At 48.8% G+C, this 15,439-nt stretch overlaps 1 protein-coding gene across 1 annotated transcript; it reads right to left on the reverse strand.

The window, feature by feature from the left end:
- Window positions 1-417: 417 nt before the first annotated feature.
- Window positions 418-1,953, reverse strand: LOC126266581 (uncharacterized protein DDB_G0271670-like). The gene has a single exon (XM_049970877.1). The coding sequence runs from the start codon at window positions 1,951-1,953 to the stop codon at window positions 418-420; it is 1,536 nt and encodes a 511-aa protein (XP_049826834.1).
- Between the last annotated feature and the right edge of the window lie 13,486 nt (window positions 1,954-15,439).

The raw sequence follows: 15,439 nt of genomic DNA on the forward strand, positions 1-15,439 counted from the left end.
GATTCTTAATATTATCGAATCATTTGAATCAAATGTGTAATGATGATGATGATTTTAATTTATAAAAAATTATTTTGTTCTATTAACTAATACATTAAGGAAAATATAAGTAGATTGAACGTTAGTTAGTAAAACTACAATAATTCCAGTTAGAGGAAATACAGATAATAAAATAACACCATATTTTATTTATTATTTAATTAGGTATTTTATTTTTTGAACATATTTAATTAGGAAATTTTCAAAATGATACTAATACAAAAACTCTAATATTATTATTAATTCTTACATTTATAACATTTTATTGAAATTACAATTTTATACCTATTTACAACTTTCGTTTTACAACAACAAACACAGCCATTGGAGATTACTAACAAAAAATTAAAAACAGATGGAGTATCTAAATTAAATAGTTCACATAAACGCATGAACTGTTACAAGAATTACAGCGACTACCGATATAAAATTGCTACTCGCACTACCAGGTAATACCGGGCCAACGGGTTCGGAAGGGTCAGTTGTAGTAGTTGTTTTTGGTGTTGTAGTAGTTGTGGGCGTGGAAGAAGTGGTTGTTGTACTACTGCTGGTGGTCGACTCGGTTGTTGATGTGCTATGTTCGGTTGTGGATGACGCATCGGTTGAACTAGAGGTTAACTCGGATGTCGATGTACTTTGGTCTATGGTTGATGTTGATGCCTCGGTTGAACTGGTGGTCGACTCGGATGTCGATGTGCTCTGGTCTGTCGTTGATGTTGATGCATCCGTTGAATTGGGGGTTGACTCGGATGTCGATGTGCTTTGGTCTGTGGTTGATGTTGATGCATCCGTTGAACTGGTGGACGACTCGGAAGTCGATGTACTGTGGTAAGTGGTTGACGTTGATGCTTCGGTTGAGTTGGTCGATGACTCGGATGTCGATGTACTTTGATCTGTGGTTGATGTTGATGCTTCAGTTGAGCTGGTGGTCAACTCGGATGTCGATGTGCTTTGGTCTATGGTTGAAGTTGATGCTTTGGTTGAGCTGGTGGTGGACTCGGATGTGGATGTACTTTGCCCTGTGGTTGATGTTGAAGCGTCGGTTGAACTGGTAGTCGACTCGGATGTGGATGTACTTTGCTCTGTGGTTGATGTTGAAGCGTCAGTTGAGCTTGTGGACGACTCGGATGTCGATGTGCTTTGGTCTATTGTTGAAGTTGATGCTTCGGTTGAGCTGGTGGACGACTCGGTTGTCGATGTACTTTGCTCTGTGGTTGACGTTGATGATTCGGTTGTGCTGGTGGTCGACTCGGATGTCGATGTACTTTGATCTGTGGTTGATGATGATGCTTCGGTTGAGCTTGTGGTTAACTCGGATGTCGATGTGCTTTGGTCTGTGGTTGACGTTGATGCTTCAGTTGTACTGGTGGACGACTCGGATGTCGATGTACTTTGGTCTGTGGTTGACGTTGATGTTTCGGTTGAGCTGGTGGTCAACTCGGATGTGGATGTACTTTGATCTGTGGTTGATGTTGATGCTTCGGTTGAGCTTGTGGTTAACTCGGATGTCGATTTGCTTTGGTCTGTGGTTGATGTTGATGCATCGGTTGAACTGGTGGTCGACTCGGATGTCGATGTGCTCTGGTCTGTGGTTGATATTGATGCATCCGTTGAACTGGTGGACGACTCGGAAGTCGATGTACTTTGGTCAGTGGTTGACGTTGATGCTTCGGTTGAGTTGGTCGATGACTCGGATGTCGGTGTACTTTGATCTGTGGTTGATGTTGATGCTTCAGTTGAGCTGGTGGTCAACTCGGATGTCGATGTGCTTTGGTCTATGGTTGAAGTTGATGCTTCGGTTGAGCTGGTGGTCGACTCGGATGTGGATGTACTTTGCTCTGTGGTTGACGTTGATGCTTCAGTTGTACTGGTGGACAATTCGGATGTCGATGTACTTTTGTCTGTGGTTGACATTGATGCTTCGGTTGAGCTGATGGTCGACTCGGATGTGGATGTACTTTGCTCTGCGGTTGATGTTGAAGCGTCAGTTGAGCTTGTGGACGACTCGGATGTCGATGTGCTTTGGTCTATTGTTGAAGTTGATGCTTCGGTTGAGCTGGTGGACGACTCGGTTGTCGATGTACTTTGCTCTGTGGTTGACGTTGATGCTTCAGTTGTACTGGTGGACGACTCGGATGTCGATGTACTTTGGTCTGTGGTTGACGTTGATGTTTCGGTTGAGCTGGTGGTCAACTCGGATGTCGATGTGCTTTGATCTGTGGTTGATGTTGATGCTTCGGTTGAGCTTGTGGTTAACTCGGATGTTGATGTGCTTTGGTCTGTGGTTGACGTTGATGCTTCAGTTGTACTGGTGGTCGACTCGGATGTGGATGAACTTTGCTCTGTGGTTGATGTTGAAGCGTCGGTTGAACTGGTGGACGGCTCGGATGTCGATGTACTTTGCTCTGTGGTTGACGTTGATGCTTCGGTTGAGCTGGTGAACGGCTCGGTTGTCGATGCACTTTGGTCTGTGGTTGACGTTGATGGTTGGGTTGAGCTGGTAGACGCCTCGGTTGTCGATGTACTTTGCTGTGTGGTTGACGTTGATGCTTCGGTTGAGCTGGTAGTCAACTCGGATGTCGATGTGCTTTGGTCTGTGGTTGACTTTGATGCTTCGGTTGAGCTGGTGGTCGACTCGGATGTGGATGTACTTTGCTCTGTGGTTGATGTTGACGCGTCAGTTGAGCTTGTGGACGACTCGGATGTCGATGTGCTTTGGTCTGTTGTTGAAGTTGATGCTTCGGTTGAGCTGGTGGTCGACTCGGATGTCGATGTACTTTGATCTGTGGTTGATGTTGATGCTTCGGTTGAGCTTGTGCTTAATTCGGATGTCGATGTGCTTTGGTCTGTGGTTGACGTTGATGCTTCGGTTGAGCTGGTGGTCGACTCGGATGTGGATGTACTTTGCTCTGTGGTTAATGTTGAAGCGTCAGTTGAGCTTGTGGACGACTCGGTTGTCGATGTGCTTTGGTCTGTTGTTGAAGTTGATGCTTCGATTGAGCTGGTGGACGACTCGGTTGTCGATGTACTTTGTTCTGTGGTTGACGTTGATGCTTCGGTTGAGCTGGTGGTCAACTCGGATGTGGATGTACTTTGCTCTGTGGTTGATGTTGAAGCGTCAGTTGAGCTTGTGGACGACTCGGTTGTCGATGTGCTTTGGTCTGTTGTTGAAGTTGATGCTTCGGTTGAGCTGGTGGTCGACTCGGATGTGGATGTACTTTGCTCTGTGGTTGATGTTGAAGCGTCAGTTGGGCTTGTGGACGACTCGGATGTCGATGTGCTTTGGTCTGTTGTTGAAGTTGATGCGTCAGTTGAGCTTGTGGTCAACTCGGATGTCGATGTGCTTTGGTCTGTGGTTGACGTTGATGCTTCGGTTGAGCTGGTGGTCGACTCGGATGTGGATGTACTTTGCTCTGTGGTTGATGTTGAAGCGTCAGTTGAGCTTGTGGACGACTCGGATGTCGATGTGCTTTGGACTGTTGTTGAAGTTGATGCTTCGGTTGAGCTGGTGGTCGACTCGGATGTCGATGTACTTTGATCTGTGGTTGATGTTGATGCTTCGGTTGAGCTTGTGGTTAACTCGGATGTCGATGTGCTTTGGTCTGTGGTTGACGTTGATGCTTCGGTTGAGCTGGTGGTCATCTCGGATGTGGATGTACTTTGCTCTGTGGTTGATGTTGAAGCGTCAGTTGAGCTTGTGGACGACTCGGTTGTCGATGTGCTTTGGTCTGTTGTTGAAGTTGATGCTTCGGTTGAGCTGGTGGTCGACTCGGATGTGGATGTACTTTGCTCTGTGGTTGATGTTGAAGCGTCAGTTGAGCTTGTGGACGACTCGGATGTCGATGTTCTTTGATCTGTGGTGGATGTTGATGCTTCGGTTGAGCTTGTGGTTAACTCGGATGTCGATGTGCTTTGGTCTGTGGTTGACGTTGATGCTTCAGTTGTACTGGTGGTCGACTCGGATGTCGATGTACTTTGATCTGTGGTTGATGTTGATGCTTCGGTTGAGCTTGTGCTTAACTCGGATGTCGATGTGCTTTGGTCTGTGGTTGACGTTGATGCTTCGGTTGAGCTGGTGGTCGACTCGGATGTGGATGTACTTTGCTCTGTGGTTAATGTTGAAGCGTCAGTTGAGCTTGTGGACGACTCGGTTGTCGATGTGCTTTGGTCTGTTGTTGAAGTTGATGCTTCGATTGAGCTGGTGGACGACTCGGTTGTCGATGTACTTTGCTCTGTGGTTGACGTTGATGCTTCGGTTGAGCTGGTGGTCAACTCGGATGTGGATGTACTTTGCTCTGTGGTTGATGTTGAAGCGTCAGTTGAGCTTGTGGACGACTCGGTTGTCGATGTGCTTTGGTCTATGGTTGAAGTTGATGCTTTGGTTGAGCTGGTGGTTGACTCGGATGTGGATGTACTTTGCCCTGTGGTTGATGTTGAAGCGTCGGTTGAACTGGTAGTCGACTCGGATGTGGATGTACTTTGCTCTGTGGTTGATGTTGAAGCGTCAGTTGAGCTTGTGGACGACTCGGATGTCGATGTGCTTTGGTCTATTGTTGAAGTTGATGCTTCGGTTGAGCTGGTGGACGACTCGGTTGTCGATGTACTTTGCTCTGTGGTTGACGTTGATGATTCGGTTGTGCTGGTGGTCGACTCGGATGTCGATGTACTTTGATCTGTGGTTGATGATGATGCTTCGGTTGAGCTTGTGGTTAACTCGGATGTCGATGTGCTTTGGTCTGTGGTTGACGTTGATGCTTCAGTTGTACTGGTGGACGACTCGGATGTCGATGTACTTTGGTCTGTGGTTGACGTTGATGTTTCGGTTGAGCTGGTGGTCAACTCGGATGTGGATGTACTTTGATCTGTGGTTGATGTTGATGCTTCGGTTGAGCTTGTGGTTAACACGGATGTCGATTTGCTTTGGTCTGTGGTTGATGTTGATGCATCGGTTGAACTGGTGGTCGACTCGGATGTCGATGTGCTCTGGTCTGTGGTTGATATTGATGCATCCGTTGAACTGGTGGACGACTCGGAAGTCGATGTACTTTGGTCAGTGGTTGACGTTGATGCTTCGGTTGAGTTGGTCGATGACTCGGATGTCGGTGTACTTTGATCTGTGGTTGATGTTGATGCTTCAGTTGAGCTGGTGGTCAACTCGGATGTCGATGTGCTTTGGTCTATGGTTGAAGTTGATGCTTCGGTTGAGCTGGTGGTCGACTCGGATGTGGATGTACTTTGCTCTGTGGTTGACGTTGATGCTTCAGTTGTACTGGTGGACAATTCGGATGTCGATGTACTTTTGTCTGTGGTTGACATTGATGCTTCGGTTGAGCTGATGGTCGACTCGGATGTGGATGTACTTTGCTCTGCGGTTGATGTTGAAGCGTCAGTTGAGCTTGTGGACGACTCGGATGTCGATGTGCTTTGGTCTATTGTTGAAGTTGATGCTTCGGTTGAGCTGGTGGACGACTCGGTTGTCGATGTACTTTGCTCTGTGGTTGACGTTGATGCTTCAGTTGTACTGGTGGACGACTCGGATGTCGATGTACTTTGGTCTGTGGTTGACGTTGATGTTTCGGTTGAGCTGGTGGTCAACTCGGATGTCGATGTGCTTTGATCTGTGGTTGATGTTGATGCTTCGGTTGAGCTTGTGGTTAACTCGGATGTTGATGTGCTTTGGTCTGTGGTTGACGTTGATGCTTCAGTTGTACTGGTGGTCGACTCGGATGTGGATGAACTTTGCTCTGTGGTTGATGTTGAAGCGTCGGTTGAACTGGTGGACGGCTCGGATGTCGATGTACTTTGCTCTGTGGTTGACGTTGATGCTTCGGTTGAGCTGGTGAACGGCTCGGTTGTCGATGCACTTTGGTCTGTGGTTGACGTTGATGGTTGGGTTGAGCTGGTAGACGCCTCGGTTGTCGATGTACTTTGCTGTGTGGTTGACGTTGATGCTTCGGTTGAGCTGGTAGTCAACTCGGATGTCGATGTGCTTTGGTCTGTGGTTGACTTTGATGCTTCGGTTGAGCTGGTGGTCGACTCGGATGTGGATGTACTTTGCTCTGTGGTTGATGTTGACGCGTCAGTTGAGCTTGTGGACGACTCGGATGTCGATGTGCTTTGGTCTGTTGTTGAAGTTGATGCTTCGGTTGAGCTGGTGGTCGACTCGGATGTCGATGTACTTTGATCTGTGGTTGATGTTGATGCTTCGGTTGAGCTTGTGCTTAATTCGGATGTCGATGTGCTTTGGTCTGTGGTTGACGTTGATGCTTCGGTTGAGCTGGTGGTCGACTCGGATGTGGATGTACTTTGCTCTGTGGTTAATGTTGAAGCGTCAGTTGAGCTTGTGGACGACTCGGTTGTCGATGTGCTTTGGTCTGTTGTTGAAGTTGATGCTTCGATTGAGCTGGTGGACGACTCGGTTGTCGATGTACTTTGTTCTGTGGTTGACGTTGATGCTTCGGTTGAGCTGGTGGTCAACTCGGATGTGGATGTACTTTGCTCTGTGGTTGATGTTGAAGCGTCAGTTGAGCTTGTGGACGACTCGGTTGTCGATGTGCTTTGGTCTGTTGTTGAAGTTGATGCTTCGGTTGAGCTGGTGGTCGACTCGGATGTGGATGTACTTTGCTCTGTGGTTGATGTTGAAGCGTCAGTTGGGCTTGTGGACGACTCGGATGTCGATGTGCTTTGGTCTGTTGTTGAAGTTGATGCGTCAGTTGAGCTTGTGGTCAACTCGGATGTCGATGTGCTTTGGTCTGTGGTTGACGTTGATGCTTCGGTTGAGCTGGTGGTCGACTCGGATGTGGATGTACTTTGCTCTGTGGTTGATGTTGAAGCGTCAGTTGAGCTTGTGGACGACTCGGATGTCGATGTGCTTTGGACTGTTGTTGAAGTTGATGCTTCGGTTGAGCTGGTGGTCGACTCGGATGTCGATGTACTTTGATCTGTGGTTGATGTTGATGCTTCGGTTGAGCTTGTGGTTAACTCGGATGTCGATGTGCTTTGGTCTGTGGTTGACGTTGATGCTTCGGTTGAGCTGGTGGTCATCTCGGATGTGGATGTACTTTGCTCTGTGGTTGATGTTGAAGCGTCAGTTGAGCTTGTGGACGACTCGGTTGTCGATGTGCTTTGGTCTGTTGTTGAAGTTGATGCTTCGGTTGAGCTGGTGGTCGACTCGGATGTGGATGTACTTTGCTCTGTGGTTGATGTTGAAGCGTCAGTTGAGCTTGTGGACGACTCGGATGTCGATGTTCTTTGATCTGTGGTGGATGTTGATGCTTCGGTTGAGCTTGTGGTTAACTCGGATGTCGATGTGCTTTGGTCTGTGGTTGACGTTGATGCTTCAGTTGTACTGGTGGTCGACTCGGATGTCGATGTACTTTGATCTGTGGTTGATGTTGATGCTTCGGTTGAGCTTGTGCTTAACTCGGATGTCGATGTGCTTTGGTCTGTGGTTGACGTTGATGCTTCGGTTGAGCTGGTGGTCGACTCGGATGTGGATGTACTTTGCTCTGTGGTTAATGTTGAAGCGTCAGTTGAGCTTGTGGACGACTCGGTTGTCGATGTGCTTTGGTCTGTTGTTGAAGTTGATGCTTCGATTGAGCTGGTGGACGACTCGGTTGTCGATGTACTTTGCTCTGTGGTTGACGTTGATGCTTCGGTTGAGCTGGTGGTCAACTCGGATGTGGATGTACTTTGCTCTGTGGTTGATGTTGAAGCGTCAGTTGAGCTTGTGGACGACTCGGTTGTCGATGTGCTTTGGTCTGTTGTTGAAGTTGATGCTTCGATTGAGCTGGTGGACGACTCGGTTGTCGATGTACTTTGCTCTGTGGTTGACGTTGATGCTTCGGTTGAGCTGGTGGTCAACTCGGATGTGGATGTACTTTGCTCTGTGGTTGATGTTGAAGCGTCAGTTGAGCTTGTGGACGACTCGGTTGTCGATGTGCTTTGGTCTGTTGTTGAAGTTGATGCTTCGGTTGAGCTGGTGGTCGACTCGGATGTGGATGTACTTTGCTCTGTGGTTGATGTTGAAGCGTCAGTTGAGCTTGTGGACGACTCGGTTGTCGATGTGCTTTGGTCTGTTGTTGAAGTTGATGCTTCGATTGAGCTGGTGGACGACTCGGTTGTCGATGTACTTTGCTCTGTGGTTGACGTTGATGCTTCGGTTGAGCTGGTGGTCAACTCGGATGTGGATGTACTTTGCTCTGTGGTTGATGTTGAAGCGTCAGTTGAGCTTGTGGACGACTCGGTTGTCGATGTGCTTTGGTCTGTGGTTGACGTTGATGCTTCGGTTGAGCTGGTGGTCGACTCGGATGTGGATGTACTTTGCTCTGTGGTTGATGTTGAAGCGTCAGTTGAGCTTGTGGACGACTCGGATGTCGATGTGCTTTGGACTGTTGTTGAAGTTGATGCTTCGGTTGAGCTGGTGGTCGACTCGGATGTCGATGTACTTTGATCTGTGGTTGATGTTGATGCTTCGGTTGAGCTTGTGGTTAACTCGGATGTCGATGTGCTTTGGTCTGTGGTTGACGTTGATGCTTCGGTTGAGCTGGTGGTCATCTCGGATGTGGATGTACTTTGCTCTGTGGTTGATGTTGAAGCGTCAGTTGAGCTTGTGGACGACTCGGTTGTCGATGTGCTTTGGTCTGTTGTTGAAGTTGATGCTTCGGTTGAGCTGGTGGTCGACTCGGATGTGGATGTACTTTGCTCTGTGGTTGATGTTGAAGCGTCAGTTGAGCTTGTGGACGACTCGGATGTCGATGTGCTTTGGTCTGTTGTTGAAGTTGATGCTTCGGTTGAGCTGGTGGACGACTCGGTTGTCGATGTACTTTGCTCTGTGGTTGACGTTGATGCTTCAGTTGTACTGGTGGACGACTCGGATGTCGATGTTCTTTGATCTGTGGTGGATGTTGATGCTTCGGTTGAGCTTGTGGTTAACTCGGATGTCGATGTGCTTTGGTCTGTGGTTGACGTTGATGCTTCAGTTGTACTGGTGGACGACTCGGATGTCGATGTACTTTGGTCTGTGGTTGACGTTGATGTTTCGGTTGAGCTGGTGGTCAACTCGGATGTCGATGTGCTTTGGTCTGTGGTTGACGTTGATGCTTCGGTTGAGCTGGTGGTCGACTCGGATGTCGATGTACTTTGGTCTGTGGTTGACGTTGATGCTTCGGTTGAGTTGGTGGTGAACTCGGATGTGGATGTACTTTGCTCTGTGGTTGACGTTGATGCTTCGGTTGTGCTGGTGGTCGACTCGGATGTTGATGTACTTTGATCTGTGGTTGATGTTGATGCTTCGGTTGAGCTTGTGGTTAACTCGGATGTCGATGTACTTTGGTCTGTGGTTGACGTTGATGCTGCGGTTGAGCTGGTGGACGACTCGGATGTCGATGTGCTTTGGTCTGTGGTTGACGTTGATGCTTCGGTTGAGCTGGTGGTCGCCTCGGATGTGGATGTACTTTGCTCTGCGGTTGATGTTGAAGCGTCGGTTGAGCTTGTGGACGACTCGGATGTCGATGTGCTTTGGTCTGTTGTTGAAGTTGATGCTTCGGTTGTGCTGGTGGTCGACTCGGATGTCGATGTACTTTGGTCTGTGGTTGACGTTGATGCTGCGGTTGAGCTGGTGGACGACTCGGATGTCGATGTGCTTTGGTCTGTGGTTGACGTTGATGTTTCGGTTGAGCTGGTGGTCGACTCGGATGTGGATGTACTTTGCTCTGTGGTTGATGTTGAAGCATCAGTTGAGCTTGTGGACGACTCGGATGTCGATGTGCTTTGGTCTGTTGTTGAAGTTGATGCTTCGGTTGAGCTGGTGATCGACTCGGATGTGGATGTACTTTGCTCTGTGGTTGATGTCAAAGCGTCAGTTGAGCTTGTGGACGACTCGGTTGTCGATGTGCTTTGGTCTGTTGTTGAAGTTGATGCTTCGGTTGAGCTGGTGGACGACTCGGATGAGGATGTACTTTGCTCTGTGGTTGACGTTGATGCTTCGGTTGAGCTGGTGGTCGACCCGGATGAGGATGTACTTTGCTCTGTGGTTGATGTTGAAGCGTCAGTTGAGCTTGTGGACGACTCGGTTGTCGATGTGCTTTGGTCTGTGGTTGACGTTGATGCTTCGGTTGAGCTTGTGGTTAACTCGGATGTCGATGTGCTTTGGTCTGTTGTTGAAGTTGATGCTTCGGTTGAGCTGGTGGACGACTCGGTTGTCGATGTACTTTGCTCTGTAGTTGACGTTGATGCTTCAGTTGTACTGGTGGACGACTCGGATGTCGATGTACTTTGGTCTGTTGTTGAAGTTGATGCTTCGGTTGAGCTGGTGGACGGCTCGGTTGTCGATGTATTTTGGTCTGTGGTTGACGTTGATGGTTGGGTTGAGCTGGTAGACGGCTCGGTTGTCGACGTACTTTGCTGTGTGGTTGACGTTGATACTTCGGTTGAGCTGGTGGTCAACTCGGATGTGGATGTACTTTGCTCTGTGGTTGATGTTGAAGCGTCAGTTGAGCTTGTGGACGACTCGGATGTCGATGTACTTTGCTCTGTGGTTGATGTTGAAGCGTCGGTTGAACTAGTGGACGGCTCGGATGTCGATGTACTTTGCTCTGTGGTTGACGTTGATGCTTCGGTTGAGCTGGTGGTCGACTCGGATGTGGATGTACTTTGCTCTGTGGTTGATGTTGAAGCGTCAGTTGAGCTTGTGGACGACTCGGATGTCGATGTGCTTTGGTCTGTTGTTGAAGTTGATGCTTCGGTTGAGCTGGTGATCGACTCGGATGTCGATGTACTTTGATCTGTGGTTGATGTTGATGCTTCGGTTGAGCTTGTGGTTAACTCGGATGTCGATGTGCTTTGGTCTGTGGTTGACGTTGATGCTTCGCTTGAGCTGGTAGTCGACTCGGATGTGGATGTACTTTGCTCTGTGGTTGATGTTAAAGCGTCAGTTGAGCTTGTGGACGACTCGGTTGTCGATGTGCTTTGGTCTGTTGTTGAAGTTGATGCTTCGGTTGAGCTGGTGGACGACTCGATTGTCGATGTACTTTGCTCTGTGGTTGACGTTGATGCTTCGGTTGAGCTGGTGGTCAACTCGGATGTCGATGTGCTTTGGTCTGTGGTTGACGTTGATGCTTCGGTTGAGCTGGTGGTCGACTCGGATGAGGATGTACTTTGCTCTGTGGTTGATGTTGAAGCGTCAGTTGAGCTTGTGGACGACTCGGTTGTCGATGTGCTTTGGTCTGTGGTTGACGTTGATGCTTCGGTTGAGCTTGTGGTTAACTCGGATGTCGATGTGCTTTGGTCTGTTGTTGAAGTTGATGCTTCGGTTGAGCTGGTGGACGACTCGGTTGTCGATGTACTTTGCTCTGTGGTTGACGTTGATGCTTCAGTTGTACTGGTGGACGACTCGGATGTCGATGTACTTTGGTCTGTTGTTGACGTTGATGCTTCGGTTGAGCTGGTGGTCGACTCGGATGTGGATGTACTTTGCTCTGTGGTTGATGTTGAAGCGTCGGTTGAGCTTGTGAACGACTCGGATGTCGATGTACTTTGCTCTGTGGTTGACGTTGATGCTTCGGTTGAGCTGGTGGACGGCTCGGTTGTCGATGTACTTTGGTCTGTGGTTGACGTTGATGGTTGGGTTGAGCTGGTAGACGGCTCGGTTGTCGATGTACTTTGCTGTGTGGTTGACGTTGATACTTCGGTTGAGCTGGTGGTCAACTCGGATGTCGATGTGCTTTGGTCTGTGGTTGACGTTGATGCTTCGGTTGAGCTGGTGGTCGACTCGGATGTCGATGTACTTTGATCTGTGGTTGATGTTGATGCTTCGATTGAGCTTGTGGTTAACTCGGATGTCGATGTGCTTTGGTCTGTGGTTGACGTTGATGCTTCGGTTGAGCTGGTGGTCGACTCGGATGTGGATGTACTTTGCTCTGTGGTTGATGTTGAAGCGTCAGTTGAGCTTGTGGACGACTCGGATGTCGATGTGCTTTGGTCTGTGGTTGACGTTGATGCTTCGGTTGAGCTGGTGGTCGACTCGGATGTGGATGTACTTTGCTCTGTGGTTGATGTTGAAGCGTCAGTTGAGCTTGTGGACGACTCGGATGTCGATGTGCTTTGGTCTGTTGTTGAAGTTGATGCTTCGGTTGAGCTGGTGGTCGACTCGGATGTCGATATACTTTGATCTGTGGTTGATGTTGATGCTTCGGTTGAGCTTGTGGTTAACTCGGATGTCGATGTGCTTTGGTCTGTGGTTGACGTTGATGCTTCAGTTGTACTGGTGGACGACTCGGATGTCGATGTACTTTGATCTGTGGTTGATGTTGATGCTTCGGTTGAGCTTGTGGTTAACTCGGATGTCGATGTGCTTTGGTCTGTGGTTGACGTTGATGCTTCGGTTGAGCTGGTGGTCGACTCGGATGTGGATGTACTTTGCTCTGTGGTTGATATTGAAGCGTCAGTTGAGCTTGTGGACGACTCTGTTGTCGATGTGCTTTGGTCTGTGGTTGACGTTGATGCTTCGGTTGAGCTGGTGGTCGACTCGGATGTGGATGTACTTTGCTCTGTGGTTGATGTTGAAGCGTCAGTTGAGCTTGTGGACGACTCGGTTGTCCATGTGCTTTGGTCTGTTGTTGAAGTTGATGCTTCGGTTGAGCTGGTGGTCGACTCGGATGTCGATGTACTTTGATCTGTGGTTGATGTTGATGCTTCGGTTGAGCTTGTGGTTAACTCGGATGTCGATGTGCTTTGGTCTGTGGTTGACGTTGATGCTTCGGTTGAGCTGGTGGTCGACTCGGATGTGGATGTACTTTGCTCTGTGGTTGATGTTGAAGCGTCAGTTGAGCTTGTGGACGACTCGGATGTCGATGTGCTTTGGTCTGTTGTTGAAGTTGATGCTTCGGTTGAGCTGGTGGTCGACTCGGATGTCGATGTACTTTGATCTGTGATTGATGTTGATGCTTCGGTTGAGCTTGTGGTTAACTCGGATGTCGATGTGCTTTGGTCTGTGGTTGACGTTGATGCTTCAGTTGTACTGGTGGACGACTCGGATGTCGATGTACTTTGATCTGTGGTTGATGTTGATGCTTCGGTTGAGCTGGTGGTCGACTCGGATGTCGATGTACTTTGATCTGTGGTTGATGTTGATGCTTCGGTTGAGCTTGTGGTTAACTCGGATGTCGATGTGCTTTGGTCTGTGGTTGACGTTGATGCTTCGGTTGAGCTGGTGGTCGACTCGGATGTGGATGTACTTTGCTCTGTGGTTGACGTTGAAGCGTCAGTTGAGCTTGTGGACGACTCGGATGTCGATGTGCTTTGGTCTGTTGTTGAAGTTGATGCTTCGGTTGAGCTGGTGGTCGACTCGGATGTCGATGTACTTTGATCTGTGGTTGATGTTGATGCTTCGGTTGAGCTGGTGGTCGACTCGGATGTCGATGTACTTTGATCTGTGGTTGATGTTGATGCTTCGGTTGAGCTAGTGGTCGACTCGGTTGTCGATGTACTTTGCTGTGTGGTTGACGTTGATACTTCGGTTGAGCTGGTGGTCAACTCGGATGTCGATGTGCTTTGGTCTGTGGTTAACGTTGATGCTTCGGTTGAGCTGGTGGTCGACTCGGATGTCGATGTACTTTGATCTGTGGTTGATGTTGATGCTTCGGTTGAGCTTGTGGTTAACTCGGATGTCGATGTGCTTTGGTCTGTGGTTGACGTTGATGCTTCGGTTGAGCTGGTGGTCGACTCGGATGTGGATGTACTTTGCTCTGTGGTTGATGTTGAAGCGTCAGTTGAGCTTGTGGACGACTCGGTTGTCGATCTGCTTTGGTCTGTTGTTGAAGTTGATGCTTCGGTTGAGCTGGTGGTCGACTCGGATGTCGATGTACTTTGATCTGTGGTTAATGTTGATGCTTCGGTTGAGCTTGTGGTTAACTCGGATGTCGATGTGCTTTGGTCTGTGGTTGACGTTGATGCTTCGGTTGAGCTGGTGGTCGACTCGGATGTGGATGTACTTTGCTCTGTGGTTGATGTTGAAGCGTCAGTTGAGCTTGTGGACCACTCGGATGTCGATGTGCTTTGGTCTGTTGTTGAAGTTGATGCTTCGGTTGAGCTGGTGGTCGACTCGGATGTCGATGTACTTTGATCTGTGGTTGATGTTGATGCTTCGGTTGAGCTTGTGGTTAACTCGGATGTCGATGTGCTTTGGTCTGTGGTTGACGTTGATGCTTCAGTTGTACTGGTGGACGACTCGGATGTCGATGTACTTTGATCTGTGGTTGATGTTGATGCTTCGGTTGAGCTTGTGGTTAACTCGGATGTCGATGTGCTTTGGTCTGTGGTTGACGTTGATGCTTCGGTTGAGCTGGTGGTCGACTCGGATGTCGATGTGCTTTGGTCTGTGGTTGACGTTGATGCTTCGGTTGAGCTGGTGGTCGACTCGGATGTGGATGTACTTTGCTCTGTGGTTGATGTTGAAGCGTCAGTTGAGCTTGTGGACGACTCGGTTGTCCATGTGCTTTGGTCTGTTGTTGAAGTTGATGCTTCGGTTGAGCTGGTGGACGACTCGATTGTCGATGTACTTTGCTCTGTGGTTGACGTTGATGCTTCGGTTGAGCTGGTGGTCAACTCGGATGTCGATGTGCTTTGGTCTGTGGTTGACGTTGATGCTTCGGTTGAGCTGGTGGTCGACTCGGATGTGGATGTACTTTGCTCTGTGGTTGATGTTGAAGCGTCAGTTGAGCTTGTGGACGACTCGGTTGTCCATGTGCTTTGGTCTGTTGTTGAAGTTGATGCTTCGGTTGAGCTGGTGGTCGACTCGGATGTCGATGTACTTTGATCTGTGGTTGATGTTGATGCTTCGGTTGAGCTTGTTGTTAACTCGGATGTCGATGTGCTTTCGTCTGTGGTTGACGTTGATGCTTCAGTTGTACTGGTGGACGACTCGGATGTCGATGTACTTTGATCTGTGGTTGTTGTTGATGCTTCGGTTGAGCTGGTGGTCGACTCGGATGTCGATGTACTTTGATCTGTGGTTGATGTTGACGCTTCGGTTGAGCTTGTTGTTAACTCGGATGTCGATGTGCTTTGGTCTGTGGTTGACGTTGATGCTTCGGTTGAGCTGGTGGTCGATTCGGTTGTGGATGTACTTTGCTCTGTGGTTGACGTTGAAGCGTCAGTTGAGCTTGTGGACGACTCGGATGTCGATGTGCTTTGTTCTGTGGTTGACGTTGATGCTTCGGTTGAGCTGGTGGTCAACTCGGATGTCGATGTGCTTTGGTCTGTGGTTGACGTTGATGCTTCGGTTGAGCTGGTGGTCGACTCGGATGTGGATGTACTTTGCTCTGTGGTTGATGTTGAAGCGTCAGTTGAGCTTGTGGACGACTCGGTTGTCCATGTGCTTTGGTCTGTTGTTGAAGTTGAT

Source organism: Aethina tumida, chromosome 1 (assembly GCF_024364675.1).
Source record: "Aethina tumida isolate Nest 87 chromosome 1, icAetTumi1.1, whole genome shotgun sequence".
Lineage (NCBI taxonomy): Eukaryota > Metazoa > Arthropoda > Insecta > Coleoptera > Nitidulidae > Aethina > Aethina tumida.

Excerpts from the sequence above, each read along its gene's own strand:
- LOC126266581 (XM_049970877.1), bottom strand. The coding sequence starts at position 1,953 with ATGTCAACCACAGACAAAAGTACATCGACATCCGAATTGTCCACCAGT.